We start from the raw sequence: 14,256 nt of genomic DNA, 5'->3' as shown, positions 1-14,256 counted from the left end.
ATTCGGGTCTCGGGTCTATTTAATTAACACCACGTCCTGGTTCTTCAGCCAAATTTCAATCACAAATTTAATCAGTCATTTAAAAAAAAGAAAAGAAAAAGAAAAGAAAAACACATGAAATATGCAGTAATCTGCTGGCTTACGACAATCTTAACACAGAGTCACAATCCACGTGAAGAAATTTACATGTATGGCATTTTTCAGATTCCTGACATAAAGCTGTATTAAAGTTAATATAGATCTTTTTACAGGCAAAGCCGGATGCATTAACATCTATCACGTGAACTTGTTAAGTGTAGTCGGCTTTAACTGGGTAAAACACCAAGAGTTTATATATATAATATATATATATTTTTCCCCTCCCTTCAAATACTACTATTCTGGGAGTCCGAGGAGCGTTCAGGTTCCCAAGACGACGGAGAGAACTCATTTAAATCCGGATCTGAAGGTTTCTAATGCGAAATCCTTCACCACCAACGTGGCCTCGGAGCGTAATCCACCTGTGGGTGTGGGCTCGGTGGCTGCGAGGAAACGATCGTAAAAACTATCCAAAATAGAGACAAATAAAGGGCTCCTTCTGAGAGGCAAAAAAATTCATCTTTACCCACCATCTCTCCTGACTGAAGACAAAACTGGGAGCATTTACGGCCCACCGTCTTGGGTAAGCGGCCCCCAGACCTCTGCACCTAGCCAGGTCGCAGGAGGGTGGTGGCGACGCCTGAGTCTCCCTCCCCCACCTGTGCACCTCAGGCCAAGGCTCCAGGGCCCAGGCCGCCAGGCCTCCCCTCCCCCTCCGTCCCCACGACCACGCGCTCCGGGCCGCGGCCTCCAGTGCCCGCGCGGGCCGGTGCTACTCCACGCCATCTGCCCCCAGGCCGTCCTCGTTGTCGGCCACAAAGCCGGCGGTGACCCGACGCCCCTCTGGGGCCCTCCCGCGCCGCCCCGACTCGGGCCCGCGCTCCCCTAACCCTGCGGCGCATACCGTCTCCTCCGGGTCGATGTCGATCTTGAAGGTCTGCTGCTGAAGGGTCTTCAGGGTGACCTGCATGGTGCCTAAGCCGGGGCCTGGCCGCCCCGGGGTGGCCGCGATCCTCGCGCTCTCGGGAGGAAGGCGGTGGGGGTGGGGGGCTTGTCACATTCGCCCGGAGTCGCGCTCACCCCAGGCCCCGCGTCCCCCGGCCGCGCAGCCGCTCGCTCCCGCGGCTTTCCCCGCAAGCTCGACCCGCGTTGCTTCCTCACGCGCCAGCCACCGAGCCCGCAGGAGGCGCGAGGGACTCCCCGAGAGACGCAGAGAATCCGCTACCTCACCACAGGATGGTGGCCGCCATCACCGTGACTCGCCGAGACGTGCCCCCTCCCCCACCAGAAAAAACCCGGAGGATGGGGCCAGACTCGGGCGATCTGAGCAGGCGCAGGGTGCGGCGACGCAGTGCGCAGGCGTCAACAGGAACTCCGCCCGGGAATTGGAGGCGGGGCGATGGGTGGTGCTGGAATCTCGGCGGCGCGGCGCCGGCGTGCGCAGGCGCACTTGGCAGGCTGCGGTGCTCGCGGAGGCCCGATCAGGTCCGCGATCCTGTAGTCGCTCCGCCTACATCCAGACTCCGCCTAGCGGCGCGAGTTGCGCAACCCGTAGCCGGGGAACGGCTACGTGGAGTCCCGGCTTAGTAGCTGCGGAGCGGTAGGCGCGGAACCTAGAGGGCGGTGGAGCGGGCGGAGCCTTAGTGGAAGGATTGTTTAGGGCCCGCCCAGAAGGGGCGCGCGTCGCCAGTCGAGCGTGGGTAATGCCGGTTGCTAGCTTGATTCAAGAGACAGACTCCAGCAAAGGACTGCTTGCTGGCGAGTCTTGTGTTCTCTCACCAGCCTTGGGACCTCCAACCTGTAAAGAAAGGCAGATTTAAGGAGACCTAGTTGTGTCTTGCCTTTCACTCCTTCGTTTTGCAGTCCCTGTTGAGGGGTAATTGGTGGGTATAATGCAGTTGCCCTCAGTCTCACCCCAAGTGTTGCTTTCCTTTGCATTTGGACCCTTATAATCTTTGCTCAAATGTCGCCTTCTTGAACTCTACCCGAAGTATCACCTTCAGATCCCATTATCCAGCCCCACTTTTCTCAGTAACATTTACCACTTTCTGAGTGCTCTACAATGTGTGTATTTAGCATGTGTCTTCTCTCTACTAATCCCCGGGCTGAAGCTATACAACGGCATGCGTTTTGTTTTGCCCACGGTGTACCCCCAAAGCCTACAAAATAAGCCCAGCACGTTATAGGTACGAGGTAAATATTAAAAGAATGGGTGGACGTGCTTCTGGTTCCTTGGCAGTAAGGGTGAGATGTCACTCAACTAATTGGTGGTTGGAGAGAGTGGGATAATGCATGTGTTAGAGTCAGGAACACAAAATCAAGTGCTTAGCTGTAGCAGTATGTCCATTTGAGCAGAGATTAGACCGGAGTGCAGAGGTGTCAGGTAATTAGCACCCAGCCACCACAATAGTGACACCATAGGTGCTTGTCTGTGTGCTGCCTCTTAATAGTGCAGTCTAACTCCTGTTAGACTTACAAAGTGAGAATAAAAATCAGACCACAGCGAGGACAATTACAACAAATCCCCTCTCTGAACCAGTACCGTCATGGATTTTCATGGTTCCAGAAGTTAGGATATAATTTTGTCATGGAACTTTCCCTAACTGAGCTCCTCTCACTGACAGAGTATGTCCCTGCCCTGTGATAAATGCCGAATTCTCTGTGTTCTGTCTTCCTGTGGAGCAAGTCTTAGTCACCAGGTGTTCTCAACTTTTGCTCTGAAAACCTGGCCACTGGGATCTCTCCCTTTAGCTGGAGGGGCAGCCAAAGGCAAAAGCAGTACTTCTGTTTTCAGTGTAAGCAGACCCTGGGAAAAAACCGTGGGCAAAGGTAGCAATTGACTTCCCTATGGACTTCCCCTTCAAACCAGTTCTCTCCTAGTCCTCCCTAGTTCATGACTTGGCCATCTCTCAGGTACTCAGATCAAAACACAGTCATCATCCTTAAGTCCCTTTCTTCCCTGACTCCTGTTGCGCAGCCACCATATCCAGTGCATTGTCAAATCTTATCCATTTTACTCCAGTCTGTACCCTCATATTCAGTCACTTTCCCCCATGAGTTCTACGTCTACAACCATCAGCAGTTGTTGTCGTCTAAGAAGACTTCACATTCAATCCCTACCCCCACATCAGTCCAGCAGCCAAAGCACCCAATATGTTAAAGTAGGGACTTTAGTTTGGATTTTGTTTCTTTTTTTCTCCCTCTGGGTTTTTGAGACAGGGTTTCTCTGTGGGGTCCTGGCTGTCCTGGAGCTCACTCTGTAGACCAGGCTGGCCTCGAACTCAGAAATCCGCCTGCCTCTACCTCCCAGAGTGCTGGGATTACAGGCATGTGCCACCATGCCTGGCTTGGATTTTGTTTCTTAAGACAGATCTCAACTACACAGCCCAAGCTGAACTGAAACTTGCAATTCTCCTTGCAGATCTCCCTCTGAGTGCTGAAAGTGCAGGTGTATACCAGTGTTCCTAGATCAAAGATGTCATTTGAAAACAAATCAAACCATGTCACATTCCTTTGTGGGGTTTTTTTTGTTGTTGTTTTTTTGTTTGTTTGTTTGGTTGGTTGGTTGGTTTTTGGATTTGGTTTTTTTGAGACAGGGTTTTTCTGTGTAGCCCTTGCTGTCCCGGAACTCACTCTGTAGATCAGGCTGGCCTCGAACTCAGAAATCCGCCTGCCTCTGCCTCTCAGAGTGCTGCGATTACAGGCGTGTACCACCACCACCCGGCTCACATTCTTTTTTTTATACATAGATTTATTTATTAGTATATGTAAGTACAGTGTAGCTGCCTTCAGACACCCTAGAAGAGGGCATCAGATCCCATTATGGATGGTTGTGAGCCACCATGTGGTTGCTGGGATTTGAACTCTGGACCTCTGGAAAAGCAGTCAGTGTTCTTAACTGCTGAGCCATCTCTCCAGCCCCCATGTCACATTCTTAATATTTGTGTTTTTCTTCCATATATGACAAAATGTCACAGTGATCAGTGTAGGAGGAATGATCTCTTTTAGCCCATGGGCGCTTTCTCATGTTTTGGTCGGTGGGCACACAGTATATAGTATTGGGAGGGCGTGGCCATAGAGCTGCTTGCTTTGTAGTACACAGAAGCTCAGAGGGAAGGAATGGGGGTCTCCAACTCCCTTCAGGAGCACATCCCCAACCTCCTTTTTTTGTTTTTTGTTTTTTGTTTTTTTGAGACAGGGTTTCTCTGTGTAGTCCTGGCTGTCCTAGAACTCACTCTGTAGACCAGGCTGGCCTCGAACTCAGAAATCTGCCTGCCTGCCTGCCTCTGCCTCCCAAGTGCTGGGATTCCAGGCGGGTGCCACCACTGCCACCCCTAGTAACTTCCACTCACACAGCTCTACTTGCTGGCAGCCTGACCTTTCCCACACAAGCCTTTGTGAGGCTTTTAGGAACCAACTGCTAACAATGCCTAGTTGTACATTATAATAAAATGCAAACGCTCTCTGGCCTCTGAGAGCCTTCCTCACCTGTCTCTTGCCAAGTCCTCTGAACTTGTACCTTTTCTTCTGTCTCCCTCCAATTCACTGCCATACTCAGGACCATCTTTCCTTCATCTCTCAAACATCTGCTTTTGTCCTCTGGGCCTCTGGACATGAGTTTCTTCAGCCTGGAACTCTTATCTTTCCCAAAGTTAAATGACTGTTTTTCATTTTTGGGATTCTTCTCTAGTTTTTGTCATTAGTTCTTAAGAATTTTACTTTTAGGCTGGGTGGTGGTGGTGGGGGCCTTTAATCCCAGCACTTAGGAGGCAAAGGCAGGCAGATCTCTGAGTTCTGGGAGGCCAGCCAGGTCTACAAAGAGAGTTCTAGGACAGCTGGGGCTATACGGAGAGACCCTGTCTCTAAATCAATAAATAAACATAACAAATAGATATTTTTATTTGTAAAAGTAGATGTCACATGTGTGTGGGTGACTTCACAGTCCGGAGGAGGGTGACAGATCTCATGGAGCTGGTGTGACAGGCCATTGTGAACTCCCCAACATGGATGCTGGGAACTAAACCCCTGTCCTCTGGAAAAGTAGCAAATGCTCTTGCCTGCTGAGCCATCTCTGTAGCTCCTTGTTGCCATTTTGAGAGAAAGTTGAGCCGGGCTGCAGTGCCAATGCCTCAGCAGCCTAAGTGGTGTACTGGGAAAGTTTTTGTCTGTACAGAGTAATGTTTTGATTTCTGGAGAAACTACATGCTACTGTACTCCAAAACTTCTGAAGAGAAGCTGCATCTGGCTGTAAAGGCAGAGCCAGGAAAGGGATCTGGGTCTGCAGAGAGCAGCTGATTAGAAAGTCAATACTGTGCAGAGACTGGAAGATTGCAGGTCCAGAGGCTAGTCACCTTACCTCAGCCTAGTTCTAGCTCTCCAGAACCACTTCTCTGCCCCACTGTGTTCTTACTAACACCTTGGAACAAATGAAAGCCTTTTAGAATCCATTGGCTTAGGTAACTAGCATGTCCCAATCGAAAAAATAAGAATGCCTTCAGACAGTGTGGGTGTGTGCCGCCTGTAGATGAGCTTCCCCACCTCACCGTCCCTGCTTCCTGATGTACCCGCCAATCTCTCTTAAACTTGCCTGGGCTTATGACTTTCTCAGTTCTGTAAAAGTATAAACACTTCATAAAGCTGCTTCCATGTTGGAACATGGAATCTGGAGTAACCTAAATCTGTGTTGTTGGGCCACGGTCACTCGGAATCGCTCCAGAATAAATGTATCTTTTATTCCCTTTAAATGAGAGCTGGGAAATTCGTATGGGCACTGCACATACCTACTATCGACCCAACTGCACAGGTTGAATGCTCTGTTGGATGAATGTAGGGTGTGGTGCCCAAGCCCAGAGTGCCACAGTTCACGTGTCAGATAATAAAATGTCATCTTTATGCATAACAGAAAGGGTGTAAAGCGGAGGTATCAGTCAGTGAAGGCTCAGGGAAGTTCTGCAGTTATCAGGCTGAAACAAGGGTGAGGCCACTGAGGCGTGGGCTTTTACTAGCATTCTTGGAAGGCGGCTGCCGTGCTGCTATACCACCAAAACCTTTCCACTGTCAGTTTTAGAAACCACTCAAATGGTTTCAGAGAATAGAATTAGTAAGAAGGTATGCAGGTAGTTGTGATAGTCCATTTTGCCATTACTGTAATGAAATGCTTGAGGCTTGGGAATTAGCTTATTTATTTGGTTGGTTGGTTGGTTGGTTGGTTGGTTTTTCAAGACAGTGTTTCTCTGTGTAGCTCCGGTTGTCCTAGAACTCACTCTGGTAGACCAGGCTGGCCTTGATGGAATTAGCTTTTTTAAGAGTTTGGTGGTGGTGGTGGTGGTGGTGGTGGTGGTGTTTTTTTTTTTTTTTTTTTTTTTTTGCTTGTTTTATTTGTTTTGGCTCTAATTTATGCAAATAGAAGGTTTAGATACCTCATCTGATGATGATTTTCCTTCTGGTCATGTTGGGAGTAGCACAAGGCATCACTAAAAACAGTGAGTAGGTGGGTTCCTGTGTTGGTGTTGTTTCTCTTTAGATAAAGCCATTACTAACCCTTGGAGGGCCCACCCTAATGACCTAAGGCCCCGCTCTATGGTGTACACCTTTTATCCACCAGGGACGCTGAGGCAGTAGATCCTGAGCTCTGAGACAACCTGGGCGGCTAAGCAGCAGGCAAGACCCTGTCTCAAAAACAAAAGGAAATATGAGTATACTTGAAACATCTTTCTACCTTCTTTTTAATGCCTCAAAATGAGAATTAAATGACCACATAAGAGCCTTTGTCAGACACAGTCAAATAGTATCTTGGCACCGTCAATGAGCTCCAAAGGGTACCAAAGACTCCAAAGACACATAAGGCAAAGCAGGAGTCTTAGGAAATTGTCTAGTTGTGCGCGGTGGTGCTGGAGCACACCTTTAACTCAGTGCTCAGGAGGTGGAGGCAGGCCATCTCTGTTGGTTCAAGACCAGCCTGCTCTACAGCAAATCCAAGGAAAGCCAGGGTTACAAAGTAAGACCCTGTCTGAAATAAAATCAAGTTTTCATGGAGATTTAAGCATTAAGGAAAGGGGAGAGAGAAACATTTTGTAAAAAATAAAAAATAAAAAATAAATCATGTGCTCAAGTAAGGATTGACTCTAGGGCCTCTGCACGTTTCACAAGCATTTGACTGCTGAACTATGTAACTGTGCCCCAAGAGTGACTTCCTAAGTGTCTTAACAATAGCCATATAGGATCTGAAGAGGTTTGGTAGTGACAAAATTTAAAGGATTTAAAAGACTAAGTGAAATGTTTTGGTACACTTCTTTTTTATCTAAGCTTCTTAAGTAAACAAGATTATAAGATGGATTATGAAGTACATTGTACAACAGTTTGAAAAGATAAAAATTTAAGGCACAACTCTTTCTCCCAAGTCCCTCTTTTTTCCCCCCTCTGCCTTTTATACCAGGATGAAAGTATCAGACTTGAAAAAGTTTATTCCCTTGACAGTCATTCTCTCTCTCTCTCTCTCTCTCTCTCTCTCTCTCTCTCTCTCTCAGTCCTCCCTGTCTCCCCCCTCCCCCCACCAAGACAAGGTTTCTCTGTGTAGCCCTGGCTATCCTGGAACTCACTTTGCAGACCAAGCTGGCTTTGAACTCATAGGGCTCTACCTGCTTCTGCCTCCTGCCTGTTGGGATTGGAACACCAGGCCTAGCTGTTTTTTAATTTCTTCATGCCAGGAACTATTCTGGCTTTGGGATGCAGAAGGGAGACAAAACCGCCTTTCAGAATTTTGTATTCTACTAGGATTAAAAAATACGCATCAGATAAATCAGAGAAGCTAAAAACAAAAAGTATGCAATGCATCCGATGATAGTGAGCACAGTTTTGCTACAGAAGCACGTGAAAAAGATCAGCCGTGCCCAGGAGAGGGAAATGTTACTACATAATGTTCTAGCAATGTTTCATTCCCTCCCCAGCCGCAGGTATTGAAGCCTTAGAAGATAGGCCCTTTTATAGTGTTGAGGTCTACCCACCTTAGCATAGTGCAGTCATTTTATTCTACACTGGCCAGCTATTTTATATTGTTGCCGTAATATGCCTGCCAGTCATTGACACAGAAAAATAACTCAGAACAGGGTCATGCTCATCACATATCCTGTTATGTGATGTTCTCTATGAGGTTTGTTCATCTTAAATTCCACAAAGCTTTCTGTAGGACCCATCAAATTAAAGGCCCATGTGGAGCTGGGCAGTGGTGGCGCACGCCTGTAATCCCAGCACTCTGGGAGGCAGACGCAGGCGGATTTCTGAGTTCAAGGCCAGCCTGGTCTACAGAGTGAGTTCCAGGACAACCAGGGCTACACAGAGAAACCCTGTCTTGAAAAAACAAAAACAAAAAAACCAAAACAAAAAACAAAAAAACAAAAAAGGCCCATGTGAACTGTTATATCTGAAATGGCGTGAGTCGGAGCTGACCACTGGGCAGCACTTCCTGCACCCACATATGAGCTCACTATGGTTTTTGAGGTTTGTTTTTTTTCCTTTATAAGCTGACAGAAAGATAGTGAATGCTGTGGCTCAGCCCACAAATTCTGAGTTAGGGCCCTGATCTATCAGCATTAGGGTATGTGTTCAATAAAACACCCCTGAGATCAGTGCCTGTGTGGGTTGTGGGTCACCCCAACCCACAATAGTATCTCACCTGGCTTCCTAGGGTTTTGCAGAATGTTGAATCTAAATCCCACGGTGATTCATTTGGCAGAGGAGATTTTAAGACAGCTTCCCTTTAGGCTTTGGCGTGGAGATTGCTGCTTTCTTTGGCCAGCTTTACCTCGAGAATTAGGAGCAAAATGCAGAGCATAATTTTTGGGATTGGGAGGTGGGGGTATGCAGGTAAGCCGGAAAAGACTGCTTTTCAAAGAGCAGTCAAACCTATGTGGTCGTCTGACTATACTTAACCCAGGGAGCAGCACTATTGGGAGGCATGGCCTTGTTAGAGTAGGTGAGGCTTTGTTGGAGGGAGTGTGATGCTGTGGCCTTCCTCCTAGTTGCCTGGAAGACGACACCCTTGTCTGCCTTTGGAACAAGATGTAGAACTTTCGGCTCCTCTAGCACCATGTCTGCCTGGATGCTGCCATGCTTCCCTCCGTGAACCAGCAAGTCAGCCCTAATTAAACGTTGTCCTTTGTAAGAGTTGCCTTGGTCATGGTGTCTCCTGACAGCAATGTAAACCCTAACTGAGACACCCTGGGACCCTGGGCGTGCAGGTAAGTATGTAACAGTATTCAGCCACCCAAGGACGTAGAGGCCACTCCTGTGTGGGTTTCAGGAGGCCTGGCTATTGCTCAAGATGGCTGCAATCTGGTCACCATCCAAGTGGTGCTGGTTTGTCAGGCGTGTAGAATGCAAGCGCCGTGGGATCATGGAAGCTGCCTTTCAGAGGAAGGCGTGCCAAACCAAACAACTCGCTGCTGAATCAACCTCTCTGAAGGAAGTCTTGACAGTCTGGCATGCAGATCTATCTGTCTGTGAGGGGATGTCTGTCATGAAGGCTGTAGCCAATGAATGGAGTCAACTGTTGTTTTTAACTGAATCTCAAATGTTTGATTTTACCAATGTTTGAAGCCAGATGCTGGGGTGAAAGCCTGCTAGCTCTGAGAGGCAGAGAAAGCGCCCTGCTGACCTTCCTCCTCAGCCAGTGTCCCAAATGGAAACGCAAGCTCTCCTTTCCATTCCACCTCAAAAACTCCTCAAACTAAATGTCCCTCCCTTCCACTCCCTGTCCTCCCGACTTACTCTCTCTGTCCACTCCCTTCAACTGGTTGCATGCTCCACCTCTTGACATAAGGTTGACTTTATTTAAATCTGTTTACAATACAAAAAGCTCTTGTATTAAAAATGTGTGCTAGGGCTGAGCCACACCACAACTAAGAATCAGGTTTTTCCAGTAAATAATACCATCTAGGAGTTCACAGGTCAAATATTCTGCAACAGTCAGCCTATGATACCATCTATTCGGGCTGTAAATGACAAGGCGCTAAGGGTGAGGCTGTCCCAGCCTGTTAGAACTCCCACTATTCTTTCATATGCCATAGATGTTGAATCTAGAGCTACAAACTTGAAGGATTACCTTGCTAGATTTGCATCTTCTTTTGGTCCCATTTCTCCTATGTCTCCATTGTTCCCTTTTTGAAAGTTATTATTTACTTTGTGTGGCTGTGTCTTGTTTTATTTTATTATATTGCATATATGTGTGTGTGTGTATACCTATATCTGTACCTATACCTATACATATAGATATTGAGACAGAGTTGCATATAGTTGCGTTGAACTTACTATGTTGTAGAAGATGACCCTAAATTCCAGGTGTTTGCAGATACTACCATACCCAGTTCAAGTGGAGGTTGTGTTAGAACCCAGGGATGTATGCATACTAGGCAAATGCCTCCCAATTGAGCTACATCTCTAGCCCATGTGCCTTGGTACAAATTAATTTTTTATTTTTTTATTTTTCTTTCTCTTTCTTTATGGGTATTAAGATGTAAACTCTTCAACAATTGACTTCTTATGACTTTGGAGACTTGCCGGGAGGTAACGTCACATGGTTTAATCCCAACACTTTGGAGGCAGAGGCAGGTAGATCTCTGAGAATTCAAGGCCATCTTGGTCTACAGAGCAAGTTCCAGCCAGAGATACACACAAACCCTGTCTTTAAAATCCAAACCAATTGGGCTGGAGAGATGGCTCAGTGGTTAAGAGCACTGACTGCTCTTCCAGAGGTCCTCAGTTCAAATCCCAGCAACCACATGGTGGCTCACAACCATCTGTGATGAGATTGGATGCCCTCTTCTGGTGTGTCTGAAGACAGCTACAGTGTACTTACATATTTATACATATGCAATACATATGTATTGCATATGCATTACATTTTTCAATTATTTCTTTATTTTATGCATATGAGTATGTAAGATAAATAAATCTTTTTTAATTATTTTATGTATATGAGTATGTAAGTATGTTGCTGGGATTTGAACTCAGGACCTTCGGAAGAGCAGTCAGTGCTCTTAACCACTGAGCCATCTCTCAGCCCCTAAATAAATCTTAAAACAAAACAAAACAAAACAAAACAAAGCAAAACCAACCAACCAACCAACCAACCAACCAACCAAGAAAATACTTTGGAAACTCCTGGAGATAGACTAAATACATTTTCATTTTGTTATAGCTTAAAATTTGAGATGTCCCCCCTGGACTCATATGTAGAATGCTTGGACCTGGGGTGGTGGTTATATTGTAAAGTGTACACTCTAGGAGCTAGGATCCAGATAGAAGAAAGTATCCCCAGGGGTGTGTCTTGCAGGGGCATTTCCTGCCGTAGCTCCTTCCTGTGCCCCTGTTTCTGTCCTGTCATGATATGAGAGCATCTACTCATCTATTTGTGCACACATGCTGTTCTGCTTCCCTCTAGGCCTAGAGCCACACGACCGAAAACAGAGCCCTCTGAAAGCAGGAGTTAAAGTTAATCTCTCCCTTAACTTATTATTCTCAGATGTTACAGTGATGGCAAAGCTGATCCAGTTGAAAATACACATCTGTATTTTCAATCACACATGTACACAATCTGAATTGATCGTTTCCTGAAAAGAAGCAATTTTTTGTTTGTTTGTTTGTTTGTTTGTTTGTTTCAAGACAGGGTTTCTCTGTGTAGCTCTGGCTGTCCTGGAACTCACTATAGACCAGGCTGGCCTCAAACTCAGAAATCTGCCTGCCTCCGCCTCCCAAAGTGCTGGGATTAAAAGTGTGTTCCACCACTGCTCCACAGTAAGCAATTCTTTACTTAACTCTCCTTCATAGGAAACATAAACTGAGATGTTTGTTTAACACAGTTGGTTTATCGTGCTTTTAGACCTGATGTAAGTTACTTCAAACCCAGTTATAGATCATCACCTTTATTCGACTTAAAACTTCCCCTCCCCATTTGAAATATAGCTTCCTATATTTCCTCATCCCAGTGATTCACACACCTATTTCCTACAGCCACTGGGGACGATGAAACCCTGAGGATGAACACAAGAGTCCTATAAACAAGCAGTCCCCCTTTGCACAATTTTCTTTAACGAATCCTCATGGTAAATGGTTTTGTTTCACGGTGTCATCAGCAGCTACTGGGGCAAAGGCCTGGCACACCCCGCTTTTTATGTTTAAACAGTACTGTTTATACTACTCAACATTCTTTTTTCTTATTTGAACTATTTTTCTCATCTGTTTTGCAAGGGAGTTAAACAATTATTGGCAATAAATTGTGAAATAGATCTTCTGCTCAAGTCCAGTGTGTTTAAATGGTCTCCCTCTGCTCCAAACCCCAACTCTTCTTCTCATTCAGTTTTAGTTAAAGCTGACTTTCACACATAAATTGTTTCAAATAAACCTGGCTTATTTCTCTTTAGCCAAAAAGCATAGCTGGCCTTTTGCTTAAATCATGTGTATTTGTTAATTAATTTGTTATCATTTAACTCTCTAGCATTTACTGGGATATGTTTGCATGTAGGGCGCCATGTCAGATAGTACTCTGAATCTCTACCTGAGGTGCTTAGCAGAGAAAAAGACAAAACTAAACTAAAAGATTTGTGTTTTATGTTGAGATGAAGGAATGAATGTTCCAGAAAGCCAGGAAGGCTTGATCGGCTCTGAGAAAGTGGGTGTCCGCTTCAGAGCTGGTTATCTAATCTATGTGTTGGCAGAATGTTCTGAATGTTCTATTGGAATCAGAATATCATCCTCTCATAAAGAAAATTCCGAACAAATTTACATAATTCTCTAGCTTCCTGAAAGAAACTTTAGAGTGCTAATTTTTTTTTTTAATTTAAAATGAATAATGCAGGTTCCAGGCTGGAGAGATGGTTCAGTGGTTAAGAGCACTGACTGTTCTTCCAGAGATCATGAGTGCAAATCCCAGCAACCACATGGTGGCTCACAACCATCCTTAACGAGAAACAAGCAAACAAAAAACCCTATGGTCCAGAGCAAACGGGAGCGGGCGGGGCCTGGAGCAGTGAGTTCCCAGGGCGAGACGGAGAGGGGCCGGAGCAAGAAGGAGAAGGGAAGGGGGAGAAACAAAACAGAAAACCAAAACCAAAACAAAAATAATAATGCAGGTTCCTTTTTTATTGACCTAATATTGTTGTCTGTATTTCTGCAGTGTAAATTTGCCTGTGTTTGCAGGGCTGTCTCACTCTGCATGAATTAAGGACAGCTTCAGGACCACGTGTGGTATGTAATATGTGGTATGTAATACGTGGTATGTAATACATGGTATGCAATACGTGGTATGTAATACATGCCAGCGGTGAAGCAACCTAGAGTTCAGAACAACCTAGGCTGCAGACAGACTTTGTTCCAAAGATAAAGAGCCTTATGTCTACAGGTACATGACATTCAATTTGACCTACTAATCTACCTACCCTTGCACTGTTGACATTAGTCTTATAGTTTATGGTTCCCTCTTATATTTGTATCTGTCTTGTTTTCTTTGTTTCTTCCCTGAAATTTCAAGTTATTATAAGAGAAATATAGTCTCCCATTGTAATTTAATTAAAATTGAAACCAATGGAGCCAGTCAGCTAGTTCAGCAGGTAAATGCACTTGTCATGCAAGTCTGGTGACCTGCTTCAGTCTCTGGGATCAACAGAAAGTTAGTTGGAAATTAAGAATTGACACCAGAGTTGTCCGCAGACACACACACACACACACACACACACACATACACACACACAGAGGCATGAGTTCCTTCCCTCCGGCATCATGTACACTCACACACATACACGTACATATTTGTTTTGTGTCTTGTGTTCTTTTTGTTTGTTTGCTTTTTTGCTTTTGAGACAGGGTTTCTCTGTATTGCCCTGGCTGTTCTAGAACAGCTAGGCAACGGAATGGTAGAATTACTGCTATTATAGAGAGGATGCATAAAAGTAATAGTTCAATGTTCATAAAATAAAATACCATTTTTTAAAAAATGGGCAGGAACCCTAATTCATTGCTCATTATCTTAGAGAGAATAGAAAGGGTTTCCAGGACTGACAGTCTATCACCAGATGTGATTAGATTAGCATTTTAAATCTCTCTACACGTTTAGCTGCCTGGAGTTTGTTTTATTTTTTGAGACAAGGTTTCTCTGTGCCGATCTAGCAGTCCTAAAACTCACTCTAG

The 14,256-nt window shown here is 45.6% G+C and overlaps 1 protein-coding gene across 1 annotated transcript in view; it reads right to left on the bottom strand.

The window, feature by feature from the left end:
* Rad23b (RAD23 homolog B, nucleotide excision repair protein) overlaps positions 1-1,411 on the bottom strand; it is a 39,462-nt gene extending 38,051 nt beyond the window's left edge. Inside the window, exon 1 of the mRNA XM_052176514.1 lies at positions 983-1,411. Coding sequence (XP_052032474.1) covers positions 983-1,048 — 66 coding nt within the window. The 5' untranslated portion in view covers positions 1,049-1,411. The remainder of the gene's footprint in view (positions 1-982) is intronic.
* Positions 1,412-14,256: the final 12,845 nt, after the last annotated feature.

Source organism: Apodemus sylvaticus, chromosome 3, assembly GCF_947179515.1.
Source record: "Apodemus sylvaticus chromosome 3, mApoSyl1.1, whole genome shotgun sequence".
In the NCBI taxonomy this organism is placed as follows: Eukaryota; Metazoa; Chordata; class Mammalia; order Rodentia; family Muridae; genus Apodemus; species Apodemus sylvaticus.
Note: the sequence above shows the minus strand (reverse complement) of the source record. Positions and strands in the feature narration are given on the sequence as shown.